Raw genomic sequence first — 26,419 nt, 5'->3', positions numbered from 1 at the left:
GCTAGTGCACTGGGACAACCCAGAGGGATGGTATGGGGAGGGAGGAGGGAGGAGGGTTCAGGATGGGGAACACATGTATACCTGTGGTGGATTCATTTTGATATTTGGCAAAACTAATACAATTATGTAAAGTTTAAAAATAAAATAAAATTTAAAAAAAAAAGAAAAAAAAAACAATAGGAGAAATTGCATGCATACCAAATTTAAATAAATACCAAAAGGCATTAGGGAATAAAAAATATGTGCATTTCAGCCTTAATACTAATAAAAATCTTTGCTTTTACATTCAAAAAAAAAAAAAAAAAACAAGACCAATATTTATGCTGTCTACAAGAGACCCACTTCAGATCTAGAGACACATATAGACTGAAAGTGATGGGATGGAAAAAGATATTCCAAGCAAATGGAAAGCAAAAGGAAGCTGGAGTGTGGGGCCTTCCCTGGTGGCTCAGTGGTAAAGAATCTGCCTGCCAATGCAGGAGACACAAGCTCAGTACCTGATCCTGGAAGATCCCACATACTGGGAAGCAACTAAGCCGGTGTATCACAACTATTGAGCCCTAGAGAGTCCGAGAGCTGCAACTACAGAGCCCACTGAAGCCTGTGTGCCCTAGAGCCTGTGGCCCTCAGCAAGAGAAGTTGCCACAATGAGAAGCCTACACACCACTAGTGAGTTGTCCGCACTCGCTGCAACTAGAGAAAAGCCCACACAGCAACAAAGACCCAGCACAAACAAAAATAAAAGAAACTAATAAATAGAATTATATACATATGAAAAAGATAGCTGGAGTAGTAATACTCAGACAAAATAGCTTTTAAAATAAAGACTGTTACAAGAGACAAAGAAGGACACTACCTATGACTTTTTTAACTTTTATTTTTATTGAGGTATAGCCAATTAACAATGTTGTGATAGTTTCAGATAAATAGCAAAGGGGTTCAGCCATGCATATACATGTATCCATTCTCTCCCAAACTCTCCTCCCATCCAGACTGCCACATAACATCCAGCAGAGTTCCATGTGCTATGCAGTAGATCGTTGTTGGTTATCCATTTTAAATTAGCAGTGAGAAGAACACTACATATGATTGAGGGTTCAATCCAAGAAGAAGATATAAGAATTGTACATTTGTATGCACCCAATGTAAGAGCACCTCAATATATAAGGCAAAAGTTATCAGACATAAAAGGAGACACTGACAGTAACAAAATTATGTGTGTGTGTTAGTAGCTCAGTCGTGTCTGACTCTTTGTTACCCCATGGACTGTAGCCCACCAGGCTCCTCTGTCCATGGAATTCTCCAGGCAAGAATACTGGAGTGGCTAGCCATTCCCTTCTTCAGGGGATCTTGCCAGCCCAGGGATGAAACGTGGGTCTCCTGCATTGCAGGCAGATTCTTTGCCATCTGAGCTAGTGGGGGACTTTAACACTCCACTTACACCAATGGACAGATCATGCAGATGGAAGATTAATAAGGAAACACAGGCTTTAAATGGCACATTAGACCAGATGGACGTTATAAAGCATTCCGTCTGAAAGCAGCAGAAAATGAACTCTTTTCAAATGTATACGCAACTGTCTCCAGGATAGATCACATGCTGGATTACAAAGCAAGCCTCGGTAAATTTAAGAAAACTGAAATCATATCAAGCATCTTTCCAACTACGACACTATGATACTAGAAATCAGCTACAATAAATAAACTGCAAAAAACACAAACATGTGGATTTTAGCCCTGGTATGTTTCACTCAGACTTTCCACTGGGATTACTAAAACATCATATATTTGTACCATTTCTCAGATGAGAAAACTGAACGCTGTGACAAGCCCCTCCCTGAGACTACTTTAGTTGAATAAGGACCTGAAGCAGAAACAAACCCCTGGTCCCTGTGGCCCACTAGATGAAGGCCAAATCCTATGGATCCCTCCCTTGACCTTCGATGCTCATCATAACCCTGCCCCAGCCCATTTGTCCCACCTCATCTTCTGCTGTTCTGGCCATCACCTCAGTAGGCCACCCCCTCTCCTTGCCTCCACACTTTCACACTGCAATACTTGGGGTCAAGTGGAAAAGAGCCAGGTAGAAGAAGTGTGTCCAAATACCTACTCTGTTACCTGCTGTGTGACCTTGGGCAAGTCACTTAACCTCTCTGAGTCTCCCTTTCCTCAGCTGTAAAGTGAAGAAAGGTCCCAAAGGCCCAAATCTCAGCCTAGCACCTGCCTGCCACACTGTAGACTAATTAATATGCAATAATTGAAGGAAGGAAGAGGGGCATTTACTGTGCCCCCAACGAGTGCCAGACCTGTGGATACACTGGGGATAGTGTGGTGAACTGGCAGACATAGTTGTTACTTTTCTGGAGATTTTTCTCGAATGGGCTGCATAAGTGGTTAATGGCAGCAAGAAGTGAAGTAACCAGGGCTTTGTAACGTTGGGCAGGATTTCTCCCAACCTGATGGCCTTGGGCCAGGGCCAAGGGTGGGAAGCACCCTAATGTGACAGCAGAGGAGAGGAGGCTTTGAACTCCACAGCCCTCCCAACCCCCTCCCCCACCCCATTCACTCAGCTTCATGGTGGGAGCCTGAATCTGCTTTACAGGCTTCCCTGTAAGGGGCGCCCCTAGCACTTAGCAGTTGGAGGAAGTGAATTCGGAGTGCTGCAGAGAAGGCTGATGAGAGGAGAGGCCTTTATAGGCATCACCCGTGCAATGAGGCCCAGCCCAGCGGTCCTTGGCAACACCCCAGGCTCAAGTGGGCCCCTTGGCAGGAGGGCCTGGCTGGGCCCCTCTCCAGCCACTGTCTGTGAGACGAAGGGCTGAGCAAACGAGCCTGAACTCTCCACCTGTCTCTGCTTCTCAAACCCACACACACTTGATAATAAAATGAGCAGGTGGGAGCAGGGAGGGGGTCAAGTGTTAACCAGAGGCCCCTCAGCAATCACTTCAGGTCTCCATTGTTTTCTTCAGAAATCTTGGGAATTTTGCTTTTCACTCCTTGGTACATCAGAGTCTGATTTCCTAGAACCCGATTCCCTCCCCTCCTGGCACCGAGGGCCGGAGTACATCTGACAGCAGAGAGGGTCCCCTTCCTTTCTAGCCATGGCTTCCATCAAGCCCTGGCACAGTCCCTGTTCCCACAGACATGCTCCCCGCTCCTTACAAGGCAGCCTTCCTGTCCTCTCCTCCTGGATTGTACCGCCCACCGTGTCCCCAAAGTCTTCTGAACCCAACCTCCACTCTGTACCGCAGCCATTTGTTTCTCTGACTGCCTCAGGCTCCACGGTGGCCACCCTCTATGCCCCCAGTCCTCAGCACAGGCCTAGCCCTTAGGTGGACCACGTGGGGAAAAATGAGAGAATGAATGAATAGGAAGGGCGGTGGCCACTCAGGGGCTGTTGTCTGCTTTCCAGAGATGTCCATACCCTAATCCGGGAAATCTGTGAACATGCTGCCTTAAAAGGCAAAGGATTCCTTGCAGGAGTGTTTACATTAAAGATCTGGCAAAAGGAGGAAATTCTGCCCTGGACTGCAGATTCATCCTGGACCTGAAAGTTCTGCTGTCCCAGGCAGACAGCCTGGCTGGCAGACTTCACACCTGTCTGGCCCTCCCGCAGCTGCAGAAGCCAGTTCCTCACCATCAATCCATCCATCACTCAGTACTGTCCACTGAAGAAAAGCACAACCTCAAAGTTGAGAATTACTTTCTATTAATTCAGTGACCTTACTGAGACCAGGCCAAGAGCCAGTCTCTTGGGAGCTCTGCAGGGCTGTTCCAAAGAGGTAAAGGAGGAAACAGGATGTAGAGGAGTTTTTGCTGAAAAAAGAAACAACCCCCAATCCCCTCTGGGAAAAAAAACAAAAAAACATGTAGTAGAACATCAAATAATTACTGCTAATCAAAAATTTATGGTTACTGAAGGGGAAGGGGTGTGGTGGGATAAATTAGAGGTTTAGAATTAACAGATAAACACTACTATATATAAAATAGATAACTGACAAGGACTTACCGTATAGCACAGGGAACTATACTCAGTATTTTGTAATAACCTATAAGATAAAAGAATCTGACTCTGTATATATACATAACAGAATCACTGTACTATATACCTGAAACTAACATGATGTTGGAAATCAACCACTCTTCAATGTAGAAAACTCAAGGAACACAGACGCTAGAAAGTTCTGTTTGTTTTCCTCCTGGGGTCCCCTCGAGGTGATATAGATCTTTGGTGAAACGCTCAGAAGGGCACCATGGAGGGATGCAGAAATCAGAGCGAGAGAGGTCATACGTGCCGCTGTGTCACAGCCTCTCCCCTCTACATGCCAACAAAGGACAGTTGGAGGGACAGCAAGAGGTCAGGGCTGGTGTCATGAACTAGGCTCCCTGATCATGTGATTGTTGGGCAAATAAAAAGGTGTTGGTTTCCTATTAAGGTTTTTAAAGATAAACGCAGAGGAAACAGATCTAGAGACATGAACAAATTGGTGACACTTATTCTGTATTTTTAAAAAATACTTTTTGAACAGTGGTACTTGAAGCTTTGTGATTCATCTTGAGCCAAGAGGGAGAATTTAGGGAAGAAAATGACATGTTTTGAATACAAGAGGGTTTAAGGATTTCTATTCCTTTGGGAAAATGGCATAGTCCAGACAATAGTCTAAAACAAGTCAGGAGACCACCCAGTTTCCCCCTCTTTGTCTTGCTTCCCCTCTAACACGGTGCCTTCTTCTCTTGGCCCCACACATGTCCCTGCTCCCACACTGTCCTGGTAAGGGCCAAGTCCAGCCCTCCTACAGACTCTCATAGGTCCGGATGAGCTCTTCCAATTTCTTCTCCAGCTCCTTGGCCATCTGCCTCATCCTTTCCGCTGACTCTGTCTTTGCCCCTTCGTGCAAGTGCTTTGCCTCTTTCACCAGGAAGGCCACATCCACCAGGAGGGCAGCACCTGCCGTGGCTGCACCCACGATCCGGGCACTTTTGGTCATTGCCAGAGCCGTGCCTCCAAATGCTCTCTGCACCTGCTTGCTGCTTCGGGCGGAGACTTGCCCCACAGTCATGAAGCGCTTAGCGTGGGATGCTAAGCGAGGGTTGACTTTGGCCAGCTTGATGGCACGAACATTTTTCCCAATGCCTTTCAAGGCTTGGATGAGGTTCTTTGTAGAGGAAACGATCTGGGGTGTCCTCTTACATAAAACCTCTGCAAACGCCTCCTCTTCATTGATAGCTATTGGCCCAAGGCGACTGGCTTCGGTTTCTGCTGATGACCTGCTTACGTGTTCCACAATGCTGGTGGACACACTGGTCACAGCAGCCGCCGCTCCCAGCCCTAACCCAGTGGCCGAGAGTCCCAGACTGATGCCCGCTGTCATGGGTGCCAGAGCCAGGCCAAGGATGGTCAGGACGCCAGACACAGCGCCCGCAGAGCTGGCCACCACGTTGGTGACGGTGCAGTCCCTGTGCACCTTGTCGACCTTGTCTGCCAGCGCATGGAGCTTTGCTATGGTCTCCTCCAGCTCCTGTTTCACCCGAGGAAATTCCTCCAAAAACCTCTTCCTGTCCAGCTGGTCTTGTTGTGGCCTGTCTTGGTCCTCCTCTACCAAGTCTGTTTTCAGCTCCAGCAGATATTCATGTAGTACATTTGCCTCTTCCCTGTAACAGTGAACATCAAGGGAGTCCATAAAATAGGCTTGACAAGAGCTATCCTGCGTAAACCACAGATATATTATTACAAATCACAAGGAAAGAATTTTACAAATGTAAAATGTTTTTCAACATTAAACATGTTTGGATATTGTAGACGCTCCATATACTTTATTCAGTCATGGAAAAAATCGGCAATGGTCATCTTAGAATATGCTTAACTTCAGAGAGGTATTTGATAAAGATGCCTCAGAGGCAGGTCAACACCAACACTTCCAAAGGGTTTCTAGAGTGTGAACGCCACAGAGAAACAAAGAGAAGTGGGATTGGAGGAGAAAACCTTCATTCAAGGGTCTCAGTGTCTAGTGAGGAGTCAACCTGCTCTTTGCCCTTGGCTACTGGAAAGTGGTCCTTAAGCCCCTAGACTATTCTGGCTGATAGGAATGTCCTCCTCCACTTGGGACTTTAGACACTGGACAGTCTGACAAAGTGATGTAATGGGGCTTTGGGTCACATGGTATCAGTTCTGACCTCTGGAGGAGCTGAACTCTAGGGCATTAGTCTGACCTCTGGGTGGGGGCTGGAGAAAACAGGTCAGGATAACTTTTTGTTAAATAGGGTGAGGGTCCCTGGTGGGCAGTGTTCCGTGTGTCCTGCCACACACTGAATCCAGGACAGTAATGCATCCTGATGAAAATGGAAGCTTCGTGTGTGAAACCCGCCCAGACTGCCCTGTGGCTGATGGGAACCTTCATCCTTCCCTGTAATAAACTGTAACTGGGATCATGAAGCTTTCAGTGAGTTCTGTGCATCCCTTTAGGGAATTCTCAGACCTTCGAGTAGCTTTGGGAACCCCCAAACTTGCCATTGGTGTCTAATGTAAGGACAGTCCTGGGGACTGTGCCCTTGCAATTTACAGATTGGCTAACTCAGTGTACATAGAATTTTTTTGAAACACATTACTCAGAGCTATAAGGACCCTTGAAGGTCATTTTGCCTGGCATCTGCTCTCCCCCAAGCCTGGTAACCTTGGCCTTCCCCAGTTGCAGGTCACTCAGTCTATCCACTGCCCCAAGTGACAGAGAACCAGGAGATGTGCTGTGAGCCTGTTTCCCTTGGACTCTCCAGCCCACCTCCCTGACTCCTGACCCAGCACCCAGCACCCTGACTTCTCAGGGATCACCAGTCTAACTCACACTTTATCTGTGACAACTTCAACTACCTGCTCTCCAAGTCTATGTACAACTTTATGGAACCTCAAAAGATTCAAGAGACTCGAGGAAACACCCATCTGAATGGCTGAGCTTGAAGAGACCAGCACTTGCAGAGATGGTAGAGGAAGTGTTTTCCTCTGGTGGGGATGTGTGAGGCTCCTGAGAATCCCTCAAATGACACACAATCACAGCCACTCATTGTGACTCTGGAGGGCTCCCTGAGCCACACATCCTTCCACTGTCAGAGAGGCTCCATGTAGATTAGAAGAGGGTCCCAGATGGAATGAGAAGCCAGGTCCCAGGCAGGGTGTGCAGACATGGTCACCCAGGGCCCTCTAGCCCAGCATGAGGGGATCCTGTCAGGGAGGGAAGAAATGCCCGCCCCCCCGACCCCAACTCAGGGGACCTCTGCTAGGGTCACAGTCCCTTCAGTTCTGTGTCCTCGGGGCCCACTCTCCTCACTCTAGTCCTGGCTCTGCTGCCCAAGCCTGCCTACTTGTCCTCCAACCTGGACCCTCTGCTCCACCATTACCCCTGGGTCTGACCCTGGTCCAGGCCTCCCTGGGCCTTTGGACGAGATGATTCCATTTGGTTCCCCACCTCTGACCCTGCAATTCACTCTGATGCCACCACCACAATCCATCAGATTGAATTGCTATTCCCATTGGACACAGGACAGATCTGGGGCTCCAAGACATAAGCCCAGAGCCCCAGAGCTAGGCAGGGCTAGAGCCAGGACCCCACCAGCTCCATCCAGTTCCTCTCCAGCCTCTCTGCCATATGGGCCAGCAGGATCCTGCAGGGTTGGTACAATCCCTAAGATGGGGAATGAAAGCACTCTAGTCAGAATCCCCAGGAACACAAAGTGATGGTGTCAGGATTTTCCAACTTATCCTAAATAGGGTCCCATCTGGTTTTCATCACCAGGAGAAAGGACCTTGGCCCCTGTCTCTTCCCAAAAAGCTTATTTTAAAAGTTAACATTGAGCACCTACTCTGTGGGCTTCCCTTGTAGCTAAGCTGGTAAAGGATCTGCCTGGAATGCAGGAGACCCCAGTTTGATTCCCAGGTCAGGAAGATCTCCTGTAGAAGGGATAGGTTACCCACTCCAGTATTCTTGGGCTTCCCTGGTAGCTCAGACAATATCTGAGCTGCAATGCAGAAAACCTGGGTTAGATCCCTGGGTTGGGAAGATCCCCTAGAGGAGGGCATGGCAACCCACTCCAGTATTCTTGCCTGGAGAATTCCATGGACAAAGGAGCCTGGTGGGCTGTAACCCATGGGGTTGCAAAGAGTCGGACAAGACTGAAGCAACTAAGCACTGCATGGCACACCTACTCTGTGTCAGTCATTATGGAAGCACTTTGCATGCATGATCTCAGTGTCCTCACAATAAAACTGAACAAATGAAGAAACTAAGGCCAAGAGTAGATTGATAACTTGTCCAAGGCCATGTAACCTGCCCCCTTCTTTGCACATTTCATCTCTTCTCAACCTGAGACTGTTCACTACCAGAAAATGACATGGAGGAAACATTCCTCATGGAATCTTGAGAAGGAACATCCTCGACACCAACCATAGTCCTGCCTGGAAGAGGTGTGCCTGCCAGGAGGAAGCTACCCTGGTGCAGGGGGATACAGGTGACATTTCTGATGCACCCATGCATATTACCTGGACAAATTAGCCTCAGCCACAAAAGTCTCCCAGGCTTCCTTTTCAGTGAGCAGGAGTTCCAGCTGTTCTCTGCTCACTGAGTCCTTTAAATACTGAATGATATCCTCAAAAAAGTTTTCACTCTCTAGATGGAAAAAAAAAAAGATTAGAGGAAATAATGACAGAATCTAAATGGTATTGAGTATAAACTGGTTAATCTTCCTGAGTAGCAGTCATCTGGGGTTCCTGTTGATGGATTCACCTGGGGTTATGGGTGGACTGTGTCCACCTCCTACCCAATTCATAAGTTGAAGCTCGAACTCCCCACCCCCATGACTAGTAGAAGATAGGGCCTTTAAGGAGATAATTATAGTGAAATGAGATAACAAGTGGGGGGCCCTAATCCAATAAGACTGGTATCCTTATTTGAAGGAGAGATATCAGAAATCTTCCCCCCTCTCTTTCCTGCAGCATAAAGAGCTGTTAATTTTTCTTATTTATTCTGCTTCACTAAGAGTGAAAGGAATCCAGGGCACACATGGAAGAAACCCACAGCACTAACTGTGTATTGATTGATTGGGGTGGGAGTGAGTGGGAGAAATAACTGAGCACCTGGGTCTCTGCAGGGGTGTTTGAGATCAATAGAGCCAGTACTGAGTACTGTCTGAGGCAATCACACCTGGTAAACAGGTGTTTATATATGGGAGCACTGAACAGATGCCCGAACACAGCATGGAGGAAGGAAGATCCCGGAGGAGGGGGAGAGGTTTCCACCTGGAACTAACATATTTCAAGTAGAAGGGACAGCACTGCACTGGGCAGGGCCTACTATGTGGCCCAGGCCACGCTTGTTGTTGTTCAGTTGATAGGTCCTGTCCGACTCTTTGCAACCCTGTGTACTGCAGCATGCCAGGCTCCTCTGTCCTCCACAATCTCCTGAAGTTTGCTCAAATTCATATCCATGGAATCAGTGATGCCATCAAACCATCTTATCCTCTGTCACCCCTTTCTCCTTTTGCCCTCAAACTTTCTCAGCAATAGGGTCTTTTTAAATGAGTCAGCTTTTGCATCAGAGGACAAAGTATTGAAGCTTCAGCTTCAGCATCAGTCCTTCCAATGAATATTCAGGACTGATTTCCTTTAGGATTGACTGGTTTGATTTCCTTGCAGTCCAAGGGACTCTCAAGAGTCTTCTCCAACAGCACAATTTGAAAGCATCAAGTCTTTGGGGCTAAGCCTGCTTTATGGTCCAACCCTCACATCCGTACATGGCTACCGGAAAAACCATAGCTTTGACTATACAAACCTTTGTCAGAATGGCCCAGGCCATGGACACACATTGTATTTGATTCTTATAACAACAAAAGGTAATATTCTTTTCATTTTACAGGTGAGTTCAGGTAAGGCAATCCAGGTCACACAGGTGGGAGGTGGCAAAGCTCAGTTTGGGGTTCAGTTCAGAGTCTACTGATCCTTAAAAAGAGACTAGGCTGGTGGCAGGGGGAGAGCCAGAGGAAGCAGCCTCTGTGGTGATGCCTCAGGGTCTGGGAGAAGGAGGAGGATCGGAAAAGGGAGAGGGCAGGAGAAGGCCCAGAGATGCTGGGGGATCTCCTCTCCACTTTCTGCCTGGCCTCGGGGACTCCATCTGCTGTCCCCCCTCCCTGTGGGTTGTCCTGGCCTCACTTATGAATCATTAGCTGGGCTTAGGGGGCTGGAGGGGGAGGAAGTGAATACCTTGCTGTGGCTCTCTGAGGAGACAGACAGGAAGGAGGCTGAGGGAACAGACCCCTTGGACTCTATGGGACTCAAGGATGCTTATCCATCCCCTTCTTGGTTTTTTTATTCCTCTGTAGGTTAACTCAGGTTGGAGACACTGAGAGGGTAACAGGCAGGAAGGCTAGAAGCCCCCAAATGGAGGAAACAGGCTGCAAGTGGCAGACATTTCTCTCTCTCTCTCTTAAGTGGCAGGAGGAAACAAACCACAAGTGTCAGATTTTTGTGGCTCAGCTGGTGAAGAATCCGCCTGCAATGAGGGAGACCTGGGTTCGATCCTTGGGTTGGGAAGATCCCCTGGAGAAGGGAAATGCTATCTATTCCAGTATTCTGGCCTGGAGAATTCCATGGACTATATAGTCCATGGGGTCACAAAGAATTGGACACGACTGAGCGACTTGTGAGCGACTTGTGAACATCATCATCATCATCATCCAAAATTAAAAGGAGGTTTCTTTTAAAATTCTGTGTTGCCATGATGATACCTGATTCCACCTGAATTTAACTTTTCTCAAAACTTGAGCAACCCAATTTGTTTTTCTCATGGAAATGTTTTTCTTAAGCTATGTTAATGAACTATGTATTTACCCTAGACTTTGTCTTTCTTTGAGTAGGTTCTGCCTAAGACTCAGAACCGACTTGACAAACCAGTATGTTTTACTCAACAAACCAGTATGTTTTACTCATGGAAATGTCCTCTTAAGCTATGTTAATGAGACTATATATTTGCCTGGAAATCTGCCTTTCTTCAAGATTCATGTCAATAGTTTATGGCATGGGATGACTCACCTTGTGCCAATGTTATCTTAAAATACATGTGGCTGAGCGGCCTGGTGCCAGTCTATGAGTTTTGAGACACTTCCTTTTACTAATTAGCAGTCTGCTAGTATGTATATAACTTCCTGCTAAAGACTAGCAGGGGGGTACTCTTTCTGCCCTCTTCTGATGTCTATGTCAGAAGCTTTCTCTATCTCTTTTATACTTTAATAAAACTTTATTACACAAAAGCTCTGAGCGATCAAGCCTTGTCACTGGCCCTGGTTTGAATTACTCTCCTCTGGAGGCCAAGAATTCCAGTGTCTTTCACGGTCAGCAACTTTTCATCTTGGGGGCTCATCTAGGATTCTTCAGGACAAGGTAAGGATGCTTGGAGCTCTAGTTCTTTCTTCTCCTAAAAAACACATTTTCTGCTGTACTTTAATAACTCTATGGTGTGCTTGTGTGTGTGACTGACTGAAAGAGATACACATGTGTGAAGCAAGAGCTGTGTCCTAATCTGTGGTTCCAAGGTGACCTCACACAGCTTATGGCAGAAACCCCATTGGGGGGATTATACCGACCTGCTAATGTCAAGAGGCACCCAATGTCTCCTCCAGGGGAACGGCCAGAGATGGACAAAGTGTATGGACCGAATTCACCTTTCTCCATCAAACTTTCCAGTCTCTTTGACTGTTTCATAACTTCCCGGGAATTAGAACTACTAACCTAATCTGTAGGATCATAGACTTTCAAGTGACTCGTAATCTATGCTGTTACTGTGTACTGTTACTTAGTTCGCAAACTTGGATTGGTAGTTAGGAAGTGCCTAGCCTTGCTAGGAGTCGAAATTTTGGAAGCTAGATGGAGCTCTCTCAGTTAAAGGTTACTCAGATAGGAAGTATAGCAGGCTTCTTCCTTTGGTGATGCTAGCTTTTAGCGGACCAGAGGAGGCTCTCCAGTGGCTTTTGTCCCAACTCCTTAGATATTCTTTCTGTGGAAACTGTGCGAATGAACTGGAAGGATTGGCCCCAATAACTAGAGGACAAAATCACTTCTTCCTCACTGGCCAGCCCTTCACCATCTCTTCTGCTATCACTTATGTTGGTGTGGTGATGCTTGGAAGGAACATCTTGATTTTATGTTCAGCCCTTTATGATTTACCAGTTTTGTGTTCAGGAATATACTCAGGGTTGTGCACAGGCACTCAGGAGATGACTGTTTCTCCTAGTGGTCTTAGGTTGGGAGGCATTCCAGAAGGTTACTCTGATTGCACCTAGGTTGGCATCAGAGGCAAGCAAAGGCTTTAATGGCGAAGAACTGGGTATTAGTCTGGGATGCCATCAGGTCTACCCCCAATGCATCTCCAACCCGCCTCAGTGGCAGATGGGGAGGGACGGTAGTGGCATACCTGCATCAGTAAGAGATAGGTTGACTCTGGCCAGGAAAGGAAGCTTAGGTGGAAGACCTATCTCTATCCCCATCTAGAGCAGGAAGGGATGCCTCTGGTAGAAAGATGGAGCTGGTCACTTATTTCTCTCTTACAGATGGGAGCTAACAATTCCAGCCTCACTCCTTTGAAAAACTGGGATAGATTTGATCCCCAGAGCTTAAAGAAGACACACCTGATCTTCCTATGAGATACTGCATGGCTCTGGTATTCATTGGGGGATGGCGAACGGTGACTGGTTGGAGGGTCTCTTAATTATAATACTGTTTTACAATTAACAGGTTCTGTAGAAAACAAGAGGAATGGGTAGAAGTAGCATATGTGTTGCCCTTTTTCTCTCTGTGAGACATGCCAGATTTATGTCCTAAGGGTATCGATTTGGGTATGAAACTTTCAGCTCCCTACTCTGCTTTAAGACTTTACTTGGAAAGATGTAATTCTGCGACAGATGCTAACTCCTGACTCAAACCTCGAGTTTGGGGGAAAGCTGTTGCCTATGGAGATGAATGGCTTGGTAATGAATCAGTAGGGAAGAGGGAGGATGAATTCCAGAGGATTTCTCCACTGGAAATCAGGTGGTCCCAACTATAGAACCAGATCATAACATGGAATTATAACATGGCTAAAGGAAGATGGGGATCGGAGTCATTTTGTGAGACGTGTTCTTGAAGGACTCAGGTGAGTAAGTGCTAAGATTTAAACTATGCCAAATTGGCAAACATAGAACAGGAAGAGAAGGAAGCTCCTGGTAAATTCCTAGATAGACTGAGGAAGCCCTTTGCAGATTCACTGAGATTGATCCTGAAAGTGAAGAGGGAAGAGTGATCTTGAAAGATAGATTTCTCACTCAGTTGGCTCCAGATATCCACCCTAAGCTACTAAAACAGATGTATGGACCAAATCAGTCTTTAGATAATCTGTTGCAACTGGCTCAGACAGCCTATTATGGCAGGGAATATGAGGAAAAGGAAAGGCAGAGAAAGACCAAGGAACAGGTGGAAGCCCTTGTAATGGCTGTCAGAACTATTCTTTAACAGCTTGAGAAAAATACCAGGAGGGACCTAGGTGAAAAGGGATGGCTTGCTATTACTGTGGAAAGGAGGGGCACCTCAATCAGGATTGCCCTCAGGCATCTAAGCCACCCCAGGCTCCATGTCTGGTCTGCAAGGGACCGCACTGGAGGAGAGACTGCCTCCACAGGTGTAGGTCCCAGGGGTCAGACTCTCAAGATAATCAGGACTGAAGGGGCCCGGGGATCTCCACACAAGCTCCCATCCTAATTATACTTGAGGAACCTCAGGTATTAATAACTGTGGGGGCCCAATCTGTTGATATCCTTTTGGACACCAGGGCAGCTTATTCTGTGCTTACTGAAGCCCCTGGCCCACTTTCTCCCCGATCCACTTCCATATGGGGCTGTTTAGATTAGCCAAACTTTATTATTTCTGTCATCTTCTAAGCTGTAACTGGGACTCTGTGCTATTTTCACACGAGTTTCTGATCATGCCAGATTCTCCCTCACCCCTTTTGGGGAGAGATCTACTGAGCAAGGTCCATGTCTCTATCTTCATGAATATGGAGCCCTCCCTTTCTATCCCATTAATTGAACAAAATGTAAATCTTGGAGTGTGGGCTGATAGAAAAACACAAAATTGTGGGTCAAGCACAAAATGCTATTCCTGTAGTTATCAAGCTCAAAGACCAACACTTATTTCCACATCAAAAACAGTATCCACTAAAGCCCAAGGTTAAGGAAGGGTTAAAACCCATCAGTGACAATTGAAAGGACCAGGGGCCATTAATTCCCTGTAATCGTCCATGCAGCACTCCTATTTTGGGTGTAAAGAAGTCAAATGATAAATGGAGACTAGTTCGGGATTTACGACTAATAAATGAGGCTGTAGTTCCTTTACACCCTGTGGTGCTTAATTCTTATACTCTGTTGTCTGAAATTCCTGAATGAGCCAAATATTTTAAAATCATCCCCCTACCTATGACTTTAAGACAATTGAGAGGACTTTTAGGAATCACAGGCTATTGCCGCATTTGGATTCCAGGTTATGGGGAACTTGCCCAGCCTTTATATAAACTTATAACTGAAACTGAACTAGCCCAAACCAGCAAACTGGTTTGGTCTACATACAATCTAAGGCTTTTAAGGCTCTTCAGACTGCTGTCCTGCAAGATCCCACTATAAGTTTGCCCACAGAGTCAGAATTTAATTTGTTTGTCACTAAAAGAAGTATGGCCTTGGGAGTTTTGACACAACCCAAGAGCCTCACCAGCAGCCTATAGGATACCTGAGCAGAGAGTTAGATGTAGTGGCATGTGGGTGGCCACACTATCTAGGAGTAATTTCTGAAACTGCTTTATTAGGATGTGAGTTCAGTTCAGTTCAGTCCCTCAGTCGTGTCTGACTCTTTACGACCCCATGAATCACAGCACGCCAGACCTCCCTGTCCATCACCAACTCCTGGAGTTCACTCAAACTCACGTCCATCGAGTCAGTGATGTCATCCAGCCATCTCATCCTCTGTCGTCCCCTTCTCCTCCTGCCCATAATCCCTCCCGGCACCAGAGTCTTTTCCAATGAGTCAACTCTTCGCATGAGGTGGCCAAAGTACTGGAGTTTCAGCTTTAGCATCATTCCTTCCAAAGAACACCCAGGACTGATCTCCTTTAGAATGGACTGGTTGGATCTCCCTGAAGTCCAAGGGACTCTCAAGAGTCTTCTCCAACACCACAGTTCAAAAGCATCAATTCTTTGGCGCTCAGCTTTCTTCACATCCATACATGACTACTGGAAAAACCATAGCCTTGACTAGACGGACCTTTGTTGGCAAAGTAATGTCTATCTAGGTTGGTCATAATTTTTCTTCCAAGGAGTAAGCATCTTTTAATTTCCTGGCTGCAATCACCATCTGCAGTGATTTTGGAGCCCCCAAATATAAAGTCTGACACTGTTTCCACTGTTTCCCCATCTATTTCCCATGAAGTGATGGGACCAGATGCCATGATCTTTGTTTTCTGAATGTTGAGCTTTAAGCCAACTTTTTCACTCTCCACTTTCACTTTCATCAAGAGGCTCTTTAGTTTCTCTTCACTTTCTGCCATAAGGGTGGTGTCATCTGCATATCTGAGGTTATTGATATTTCTCCTGGCAATCTTGATTCCAGCTTGTGCTTCTTCCAGCCCAGCATTTCTCATGATGTACTCTGCATATACGTTAAATAAGCAGGGTGACAATATACAGCCTTGACGTACTCCTTTTCCTATTTGGAACCAGTCAGGAGATGGCAAGAGTGAACGTCGACATTCTAGGAATCAGTGAACTAAAATGAACTGGAATGGGTGAATTTAACTCAGATGACCATTACATCAACTACTGCGGGCAGGAATCCCTTAGAAAAAATTGAATAGCCATCATAGTCAACAAAAGAGTCCGAAACGCAGTACTTGGATGCAATCTCAAAAACTACAGAATGATCTCTGTTCGTTTCCAAGGCAAATCATTCAATATCACAGTAATCCAAGTCTATGCCCCAACCAGTAACGCTGAAGAAGCTGAAGTTGAACGGTTCTATGAAGACCTACAAGACCTTTTAGAACTAACACCCAAAAAAGATGTCCTTTTCATTATAGGGGACTGGAATGGAAAAGTAGGAAGTCAAGAAACACCTGGAGTAACAGGCAAATTTGGCCTTGGAATATGGAATGAAGCAGGGAAAAGACTAATAGAGTTTTGCCAAGAGAACGCACTGGTCATAGCAAACACCCTCTTCCAACAATACAAGAGAAGACTCTACACATGGACATCACCAGATGGTCAACACTGAAATCAGATTGATTAGGATGTGAAGCTCTTAAAATTATTAATGGGTGAAATCTTACTGTACTGACTTCTCATTATGTGAGTGGAATCTTAAACTCTAAGGTTAATGGTTGGATGGTAGACAGTCGGCTTCTTAAATATCAGTCATTGTTGTTAGAAGGACCAATAACTAATCTTAAAGTCTGTGGAAACTTAAATGCTGCCACTTTCCTTCCTGAGAAGGAAAATGAAACACCTGATCACGATTGTTCTCAATTTCTAAATTTAAACTCTCCTAATTACAATACTTCTGATTGTTCTGTTTTTGCTGTTTTCTCCCTGCATCTATAACTATGTAGCTGGATTTGTTTCTAGCCACATGAAGGCTTTTAAGTTACAAATGGTTGTGCTCAAACTCCTATGACTGTGGCATCTTCTTCCAAGTACTACTTCAGGGCCCTGGATCAGAGACCCTCAATATGAGGGTTAGGAGAATATGTTGCCTCACCAATTTAGGGACAATGCCCCTTTTCAGCTCAGAAGCAGTTACAGAATGAGAATGATGCCCCTTTCCCTAGGCAACATAATTCTCCTAAAAGAAAAGGAAGGAATGAGAGGGTAACAGGCAGGAAGGCTAGAGGCCCCTGTTAGGCAGTTAGGAAACAGAAGTCCAAAATGGTGGTGTCTAAAAGACAAGGATGGGAAAAGCCCTCGAAAATAGAACAAAGGAAGGTCAAAGGAAGGTCAAAGGAAGGTCAAAGGAAGGTCCGAGGACTAGAGTGAGGACCTCAGGTAGAACAAACAGCGCTCCTGGCTAGACCAATTTACATAGGGCAGGCCCAGGCGGAGGAAAAAGCATATAAAAAGAGGAGCCAAAGGGCTCTCTCTCTCTCTCTCTCCCCCTCTCCCTCTCTCTCTCCACCGCCCCCCCACCCCACCCCCCCACCCCCACCCCACATGCTGGTGTACTCCGCCACTCTCTTCTCTTCACATCTTTGGGTCGGCATGCCCTCACGCCTCAGGGATGGATTCCCCTGCTATTTTCTAAATAAAATAGAGCTGTAACACGGAGCTGTAACACTGATTTTTCTAAGAGCTATAACACAGTCTGTCCAAGACCCCAGAGCTGTGACGCGCCAAGGGATTTAATGTCCGTCACTCCAAATCTTTGTTGTGATGAGACAGAACAGAGGAGAACACACTCTCCTGACACCCCCAAATGGAGGAAATAGGCTGCAAGTGTCAGACATTTTTTCTCTCTCTCTCTCAAGTGGCAGGAGGAAACAAATTTCAAGTGTCAGATTTTTTTTCTCCTTCTCTATACAAAATTAAAATGAGATTTCTTTTAAAATTCTGTGTTGCCATGATGATACCTGATTCCACCTGAACTTAACTTTTCTCAAAACTTTCACAACCCAACGCGTTTTTTTCATGGAAATGCTTTTCTTAAGCTATGTTAATGAACTACAGATTTACCCTAGACTTTTTCTTCAAGTCGGTTCACCTAAGACTCAGAACTGACTTGACGAACCAGTGTGTTTTACTCAACAAACCAGTATGTTTTACTCACGCAAATGTTCTCTTAAGCTATGTTACTGAGACTATGTATTTGCTTGGAAATCTGTCTTTCTTCAAGATTCATGTCAATAGTTTATGGCCTGGGATGACTCACCTTGTGCCAATGTTATCTCAAAATACATGTAGCTGAGCGGCCTGGTGCCAGTCTACGAGTTTTGAGACACTTCCTTTTACTAATTAGCAGTCTGCTAGTATGTTTGGCCTTGGAACATGGAATGAAGCAGGGAAAAGACTAATAGAGTTTTGCCAAGAAAATGTGCTGGTCATAGCAAATACCCTCTTCCAACAACACAAGAGAAGACTCTACACATGGACATCACCAGATGGTCAACACCGAAATCAGATTGATTATATTCTTTGCAGCCAAAGATGGACAATCTCTGTACAGTCAACAAAAACAAGACTGGGAGCTGACTGTGGCTCAGATCATGAACTCCTTATTGCCAAATTCAGACTGAAATTGAAGAAAATAGGGAAAACCACTAGACCATTCAGGTATGACCTAAATCAAATCCCTTATGATTATACAGTGGAAGTGAGAAATAGATTTAAGGAACTAGATCTGATAGAGTGCCTGATGAACTATGGACTGAGGTTCGTGACATTGTACAGGAGACAGGGATCAAGACCATCCCCATGGAAAAGAAATGCAAAAAAGCAAAATGGCTGTGTGGGGAGGCCTTACAAATAGCTGAGAAAAGAAGAGAAGTGAAAAGCAAAGGAGAAAAGGAAAGATATAAGCATCTGAATACAGAGTTCTAAAGCATAGCAAGAAGAGATAAGAAAGCCTCCTTCAGCGATCAATGCAAAGAAATAGAGGAAAACAACAGAATGGGAAAGACTAGAGATCTCTTCAAGAAAACTAGAGATACCAAGGGAACATTTCATGAAAAGATGGGCTCGATAAAGGACAGAAATGGTATGGACCTAACAGAAGCAGGAGATATTAAGAAGAGGTGGCAAGAATACACAGAAAAATTGTACAAAAAAGATCTTCATGACCCAGATAATCACGATGGTGTGATCACTCACCTAGAGCCAGACATCCTGGAATGTGAAGTCAAGTGGGCCTTAGAAAGCATCACTATGAACAAAGCTAGTGGAGGTGATGGAATTCCAGTGGAGCTATTTCAAATCCTGAAAGATGATGCTGTGAAAGTGCTGCACTCAATATGCCAGCAAATTTGGAAAACTCAGCAGTGGCCACAGGACTGGAAAAGGTCAGTTTTCATTCCAATCCCAAAGAAAGGCAATGCCAAAGAATGCTCAAACTACCGCACAATTGCACTCATCTCACACGCTAGTAAAGTAATGCTCAAAATTCTCCAAGCCAGGCTTCAGCAACAGGTGAACCGTGAACTTCCAGATGTTCAAGCTGGTTTTAGAAAAGGCAGAGGAACCAGAGATCAAATTGCCAACATCCGCTGGATCATGGAAAAAGCAAGAGTTCCAGAAAAACATCTATTTCTGCTTTATTGACTATGCCAAAGCCTTTGACTGTGTGGATCACAAGAAACTGTGGAAAATTCTGAAAGAGATGGGAATACCAGGCCACCTGATCTGCCTCTTGAGAAACCTATATGCAGGTCAGGAAGCACAGTTAGAACTGGACATGGAACAACAGACTGGTTCCAAATAGGAAAAGGAGTACATCAAGGCTGTATATTGTCACCCTGCTTATTTAACTTATATGCGGAGTACATCATGAGAAATGCTGAGCTGGAAGTAGCACAAGCTGGAATCAAGATTGCCGGGAGAAATATCAATAACCTCAGATATCCAGATGACACCACCCTTATGGCAGAAAGTGAAGAGGAACTAAAAAGCCTCTTGATGAAAGTGAAAGTGGAGAGTGAAAAAGTTGGCTTAAAGCTCAACATTCAGAAACGAAGATCATGGCATCTGGTCCCATCACTTCATGGGAAATAGATGGGGAAACAGTGGAAACAGTGTCAGACTTTGTTTTGGGGGGTTCCAAAATCACTGCAGATGGTGATTGTAGCCATGAAATTAAAAGATGCTTACTCCTTGGAAGAAAAGTTATGACCAACCTAGATAGCATATTGAAAAGCAGAGACATTACTTTGCCAACAAAGGTCCGTCTAGTCAAGGCTATGGTTTTTCCAATAGTCATGTATGGATGTGAGAGTTGGACTGTGAAGAAAGCTGAGTGCCGAAGAATTGATGCTTTTGAACTGTGGTATTGGAGAAGACTCTTCAGAGTCCCTTAGACTGCAAGGAGATCCAACCAGTCCATTCTGAAGAGATCAGCCCTGGGATTTCTCTGGAAGGAATGATGCTAAAGCTGAAACTCCAGTACTTTGGCTACCTCATGTGAAGAGTTGACTCATTGGAAAAGACTCTGATGTTGGGAGGGATTATGGGCAGGAGGAGAAGGGGACAACAGAGGATGAGATGGCTGGATGGCATTACTGACTCGATGTACGTGAGTTTGAGTGAACTCCGGGAGTTGGTGATGGACAGGGAGGCCAGGTGTGCTGCGATTCATGGAGTCACAAAGAGTCGGACATGACTGAGTGACTGAACTGAACTGAACTGAGTATGTATATATCTTCCTGCTAAAGGCCAGCAGGGGGGTACTCTCTCTGTCCCCTTCTGATGTCTATGTCAGAAGCTTTTTCTATCTCTTTTACACTTCAATGAATCTGTATTACACTAAAGCTCTGAGCCATCACACCTTGTCACTGGCCCCGGATTGAATTCCTCTCCTCCAGAGGCCAAGAATCCTGGCATCTTTAACGGCTCAGCAACAATCTCTCAACACCACCCCCAGTTCTGGATCACAAGTAGAAACCAGTCACAGACGAGGCAGCTGATTACCTGAGCTTTTCCTACGGTCTTCTGAGCTCATGATGGCAGCAGCTGGGTCTCAGAGATCTTCCTTCAGCTCCTTGTCTGGGTCGGGCTGGAAGGAGGTGATGCTTCACCCCTGGGAAAGAGAAAACAGACTATGGACTCCATCAATAGTGAGCAGCGGCTGCAGGGAGCAGTGAGGGGCGAGGTCTCTGGCAGCTTCCCCTGGGATGTCCACAAATGCCACTGGGGGCTTAACCTGGCATGTTTCTCTGTCTCCTGTGCTCTGCTGGCTGCTAGTTAAGAAAAGTTACTCATCCTCCTACCACCTCCCTCCAAGCCAACTCAAAATCCTGATCTCCTATTGGGGCACAAGGAGAGGATAATCAGACAGGAGACAGCCATCTGCGAAGTTATAAAAGCAATAAAACCAGAGACAGAAAAACAGATAGGGAGGGAATACTCTGGAAATTATGTGAGGTTGGGAACACTTGTGCTTATGAATTGGTAATAACTAATATTGGTCCATTGTCTATGACGTGCAGGCTCCTGAAACTCACCTAAACTTAGGTCAGCCGGTTTTTATGTTGCTACCGGAGCCTGGACTTGAACCTAAGTGTTTCTGATCCAAATCCCAGGTTTGTGATGACTATGCTCTACTCCCTTTAATGTAAAATATATATATATAATTGTGGATTTATGCTTATTGGAAAATAACTCTTCTTAATTAAAAGGATGTCTTGCTCCTGTGCTTGAGTCTCTGCCTTGACAAAGTTCCTGATGATACAGCTCCCACAGTCTGCACCCTCCTTGCTTCTACAAGGCCCTTTATCCCACAAGAACCTGGAGTCCCTCTGACTCTGCCCCAATTCTTGTATCCCTCTCCTGGGTGGCTGAGGACCCCGATGGTGCCCTACCCCCTCTACTGTCCTCCCCTGACTAGTGGACTTTTAGGCTATTTCTAATTCTTTTATGTAAATAATAGTGCAAAGAACATTCTCCTTGTAAAAATCTTCACCTGTATTTGAGACTGTTTCCTTAAGCTATTTCTAGAAGTATAATCACTAGATTAGAAGGCTGCTGCTGCTCCTAAGTCGCTTCAGTCATGTCCGACTCTGTGCAACCCCATAGATGCCAGCCCACCAGGCTCCCCCATCCCTGGGATTCTCCAGGCAAGAACACTGGAGTGGGTTGCAATTTCCTTCTCCAATGCATGAAAGCGAAAAGTGAAAGTGAAGTCGCTCAGCCGTTTCCAACTCCTAGTGACCCCATGGACTGCAGCCCACCAGGCTCCTCCATCCGTGGGATTTTCCAGGCAAGAGTACTGGAGTGGGGTGCCATTGCTTTCTCTGGATTAGAAGGCATGAACACCTAAAAAATTTTTGTGCCTAGCACCAAACTGTTACGCAAACAAATTATAGCAATTTACATTCTCACGCATAATATATGAGAGTACCCATCCTTTCAAATGTACTTATTCTCAATTGACTTTTTAAAACAAAAGATCCAGATATTTTGGGATATATTTCAATTCTATTTATGTTTAGCTCAATTAATGATATCCATTCTTTGATTAATGCTAAATCCTAATGTTATTATAAATTCAGTTATACTTTAAATTAATTTAAAATTTTACCCATGGTAAACACTTAAGATTATTATTGAATCAGAATATATAATATTAAATAAAAGATTAAATTTTGGATAATAAAATAAAAAACTCAGATATTTATATAGAGACTATTTTGGTTCTTTTTGTGATTGTATTGCCTTGGGAGGTGAAGGAAGATAGCAAATGTTGACTATATTTAGCCACATTTTTTTTTTAAATAAAACTTCTGACATTTTTATTGGGATCATTTACATTCATCATGTAGAGGTGGTCAATCATAATAATTAAGAATACTAGCGTTGAGGTTAGAACCAAATCATTTTAAGTCCCAGCCCATCATTTATTAGCTTTGAGCAAGTTATTTAACTTCTCTTGGGCTCAGTTTCCCCATTTGTTAAAAAACAAAGATAATAGTAATGATACTGTTGCCTTGGGCTCTCCTGAAGGTTACATAGTTAATGCATTGCTGTACTTTGTCCAATACCTGCTGCTGCTGCTGCTGCTAAGTCACTTCAGTCGTGTCTGACTCTGTGCGATCCCATAGACGGCAGCCCACCAGACCCCTCTGTCCCTGGGATTCTCCAGGCAAGAACACTGGAGTGGGTTGCCATTTCCTTCTCCAATTATTTAGCCACATTTTTAAAGAGCACTTTTTAACTACCTCTGCCAAGACCTGAATTAAATGATAGTAAAGATACTTACAGGTATAATAACAGCTATTGATAAGAGTGACTTGTGTTTGTGGTCTTTGCTCTGCATTATTATTTGCTGTAAAACTTTACCAATGATAACTCGTATTTCATTTCATTAACCTTTGAGATATGTACATTGTATCAGTATTTACAGATATGGAAGCTGACTCACAGATGTTACATGACTCGCCCAAGGTCAGAAGTCTTGCCCTTGGTAGACTGGATTCCAACCTCCTCACCGGGCTCAAGAACCCATAGCCTCCCTCTCCTCCCTCTTCTGCTAATAAAAACAAGCATGGGGGCAACAGGAGACCAGAAGCTTCAACAAATGTTTGAAGACTCATCGGACGGAGAAGTGATAGCTGAATAAAGAGGAGTGCAGTAGAGGGAGAGAAACAGGGAGAGTTCACAGTAGAGAAGAACGGTCTGCTGGGCAGAGCCCCAGAGGGAGCAAGATGAGAGGGAGGCTGAGGGGAGAGCAGGGGACAAGCCCCCCACCCCCATGTCCCATCCCACATTCACAGCAGCCTTCACCCTTCACCAGACTTTTAGAAAGTTACAATAAGTGACTCAAAATTTTACAGTTGGTATTTCATTTCTATTCATTATTTTATGATTTTTATCTTTTAAGATAAAAGACTATTTAAACATTATAAATGAATCTACTTGTTAATCACTATAAAAATTAAGGCACACTGCTATAAGTTGGGAGCTGAAGCACTGAAGGGAGGATGAGGATTAATATTTCATTTTACAAAACAGAGAGTCAAGAAATCCTGGCTTCAGTTGAGAGCTTAAGAAATAAAGGAGTAAACAAAGGGCTTACAATTACAAAGTTTTCTAAAAGAGGGTACAAACTTAGTGATAAAAAAATGATATTAGGAGAGAGTGGGGAAAGGTATAAGAAAAAGTATACAAACAAATGAAATCATTATTTTTCCCAGTAAGAAATAAATAATAACAAAAATTTTAAATCATGAAAAAGAAAAATGCAGTATCTAATATGTATTAGCTATCGTGGTCGATGACTTCTCTCTTTGCACCATTCCAAGTGCTTGGTAGGCATTCACTTGCTTTTAGTTCTCATAATGACCCTGTAAAAAAGGAAGCAGAAGCTCAGCGATGTGAAGCAATTTACTCAAAGCACACAGTTAGTGCTAGAGCCAGAATCCAAGTCCAGGTTCCTGTCTCCTGAGCACACATTCTCACACTATTCCACTTCCCAATGTAGTAATATCATTTAAAGACATTGATTAGCTATCTAAAGACATAGCTTTTCCTTGGGAAGGAATGAGCAGACCCCTCTGTACAAATTGATCTATTTTAACCATATGCACTTAGGATTTGGATTGTTGGGGCAGACCCAACATGGGAGGACCCCATGCCCGAAGGGCGGCGGCCAAGAGGAGTTATCCCACGTCCGAGGTGAGGGGCAGCGGCCGAGAGTGCCAGACTGCTATGGCCAAGAGGAGCTACCCTGAGTCCAAGGTCAGGGGCGGCAGCCGGGAGGAGCGCCCCCACGCCCCAGGCCAGGGGCGGCGGCCCGGAGGACCAACCCCACATTCAAGGAGCTGTGGCTGCGCGGGCGCAGGAGGGCCTAGAGGAGCTATCCCACGTTGAAGGTCAGGAGGGGCGGCGGTGAGGAGATACCCCTCGTCCAAGGTAAGAGAAACCCAAGTAAGATGGTTGGTGTTGCAAGAGGGTGTCAGAGGGCAGACACACTAAAACCATACTCACAGAAAACTAGTCAATCTAATCACACTAGGACTACAGCCTTGTCTAACTCAATGAAACTAAGCCATGCTCGTGGGGCAACCCAACACAGGCGGGTCATGGTGGAGAGATCTGACAGAATGTGGTCCACTGGAGAACGGAATGGCAAACCACTTCAGTATTCTTGCCTTGAGAACCCCATGAACAGTATGAAAAAGCAAAATGATAGGATAATGAAAGAGGAACTCCCAGGTCAGTAGGTGCCCAATATGCTACTGGAGATCAGTGGAGAAATAACTCCAGAAGGAATTAAGGGATGGAGTCAAAGCAAAAAGAATACCCAGCTGTGGATGTGACGGGTGATAGAAGCAAGGTCCGATGCTGTAAAGAGCAATATTGCATAGGAACCTGGAATGTCAGGTCCATGAGTCAAGGCAAACTGGAAGTGGTCAAACAAGAGATGGCAAGAGTGAATGTCGACATTCTAGGGATCAGTGAACTAAGATGGACTGGAATGGGTGAATTTAACTCAGATGACCATTATATCTACTACTGCGGGCAGGAATCTCTCAGAAGAAATGGAGTAGCCATCGTGGTCAACTAAAGAGTCCGAAACGCAGTACTTGGATGCAATCTCAAAAACGACAGAATGATCTCTGTTCGTTGCAAGGCAAACCATTCAATATCACAGTAATCCAAGTCTATGCCCCAACCAGTAACGCTGAAGAAGCTGAAGTTGAATGGTTCTATGAAGACCTACAAGACCTTTTAGAACTAACACCCAAAAAAGATGTCCTTTTCATTATAGGGGACTGGAATGGAAAAGTAGGAAGTCAAGAAACACCTGGAGTAACAGGCAAATTTGGCCTTGGAATACGGATGAAGAGGGCAAAGACTAATAAAGTTTTGCCAAGAAAATGCACTGGTCATAACAAACACCCTCTTCCAACAACAAAGAGAAGACTCTACACATGGACATCACCAGATGGTCAACACCGAAATCAGATTGATTATATTCTTTGCAGCCAAAGATGGAGAAGCTCTATATAGTCAGCAAAAACAAGGCCAGGAGCTGACTGTGGCTCAGATCATGAACTCCTTATTGCCAAATTCAACTGAAATTGAAGAAAATAGGGAAAACCACTAGACCATTCAGGTATGACCTAAATCAAATCCCTTATGATTATACAGTGGAAGTGAGAAATAGATTTAAAGGACTAGATCTGATAGAGTGCCTGATGAACTATGGAATGAGATTCGTGACATTGTACAGGGGACAGGGATCAAGACCATCCCCATGGAAAAGAAATGCAAAAAAGCAAAATGGTTGTCTGGGGAGGCCTTACAAATAGCTGAGAAAAGAAGAGAAGTGAAAAGCAAAGGAGAAAAGGAAAGATATAAGCATCTGAATGCAGAGTTCCAAAGAATAGCAAGAGATAAGAAAGCCTCCTTCAGCGATCAATGCAAAGAAATAGAGGAAAACAACAGAATGGGAAAGACTAGAGATCTCTTCAAGAAAACTAGAGATACCAAGGGAACATTTCATGAAAAGATGGGCTCGATAAAGGACAGAAATGGTATGGACCTAACAGAAGCAGGAGATATTAAGAAGAGGTGGCAAGAATACACAGAAAAATTGTACAAAAAAGATCTTCATGACCCAGATAATCACGATGGTGTGATCACTCACCTAGAGCCAGACATCCTGGAA

At 44.9% G+C, this 26,419-nt stretch overlaps 1 protein-coding gene across 5 annotated transcripts in view; it reads right to left on the bottom strand.

Moving 5' to 3' along the window:
* Window positions 1-859: 859 nt before the first annotated feature.
* Window positions 860-26,419, bottom strand: part of LOC109559516 (apolipoprotein L2-like) — a 44,825-nt gene continuing 19,265 nt past the window's right edge. For all 5 annotated transcript variants that reach the window (XM_070789722.1, XM_070789721.1, XM_070789723.1 and 2 more), the window contains 3 exons: window positions 20,719-20,827; window positions 8,528-8,654; window positions 860-5,652 (listed from right to left, as the gene is read on the bottom strand). In XM_070789722.1, coding sequence (XP_070645823.1) covers window positions 4,794-5,652; window positions 8,528-8,654; window positions 20,719-20,749 — 1,017 coding nt within the window. In that variant the 5' untranslated portion in view covers window positions 20,750-20,827 and the 3' untranslated portion in view covers window positions 860-4,793. The remainder of the gene's footprint in view (window positions 5,653-8,527; window positions 8,655-20,718; window positions 20,828-26,419) is intronic.

The sequence above is a fragment of the Bos indicus genome, chromosome 5 (genome assembly GCF_029378745.1).
Source record: "Bos indicus isolate NIAB-ARS_2022 breed Sahiwal x Tharparkar chromosome 5, NIAB-ARS_B.indTharparkar_mat_pri_1.0, whole genome shotgun sequence".
Classification (NCBI taxonomy): domain Eukaryota; kingdom Metazoa; phylum Chordata; class Mammalia; order Artiodactyla; family Bovidae; genus Bos; species Bos indicus.
The sequence above is the reverse complement of the archived record's forward strand: the minus strand, read 5'-3'. Positions and strand labels throughout refer to the sequence as shown.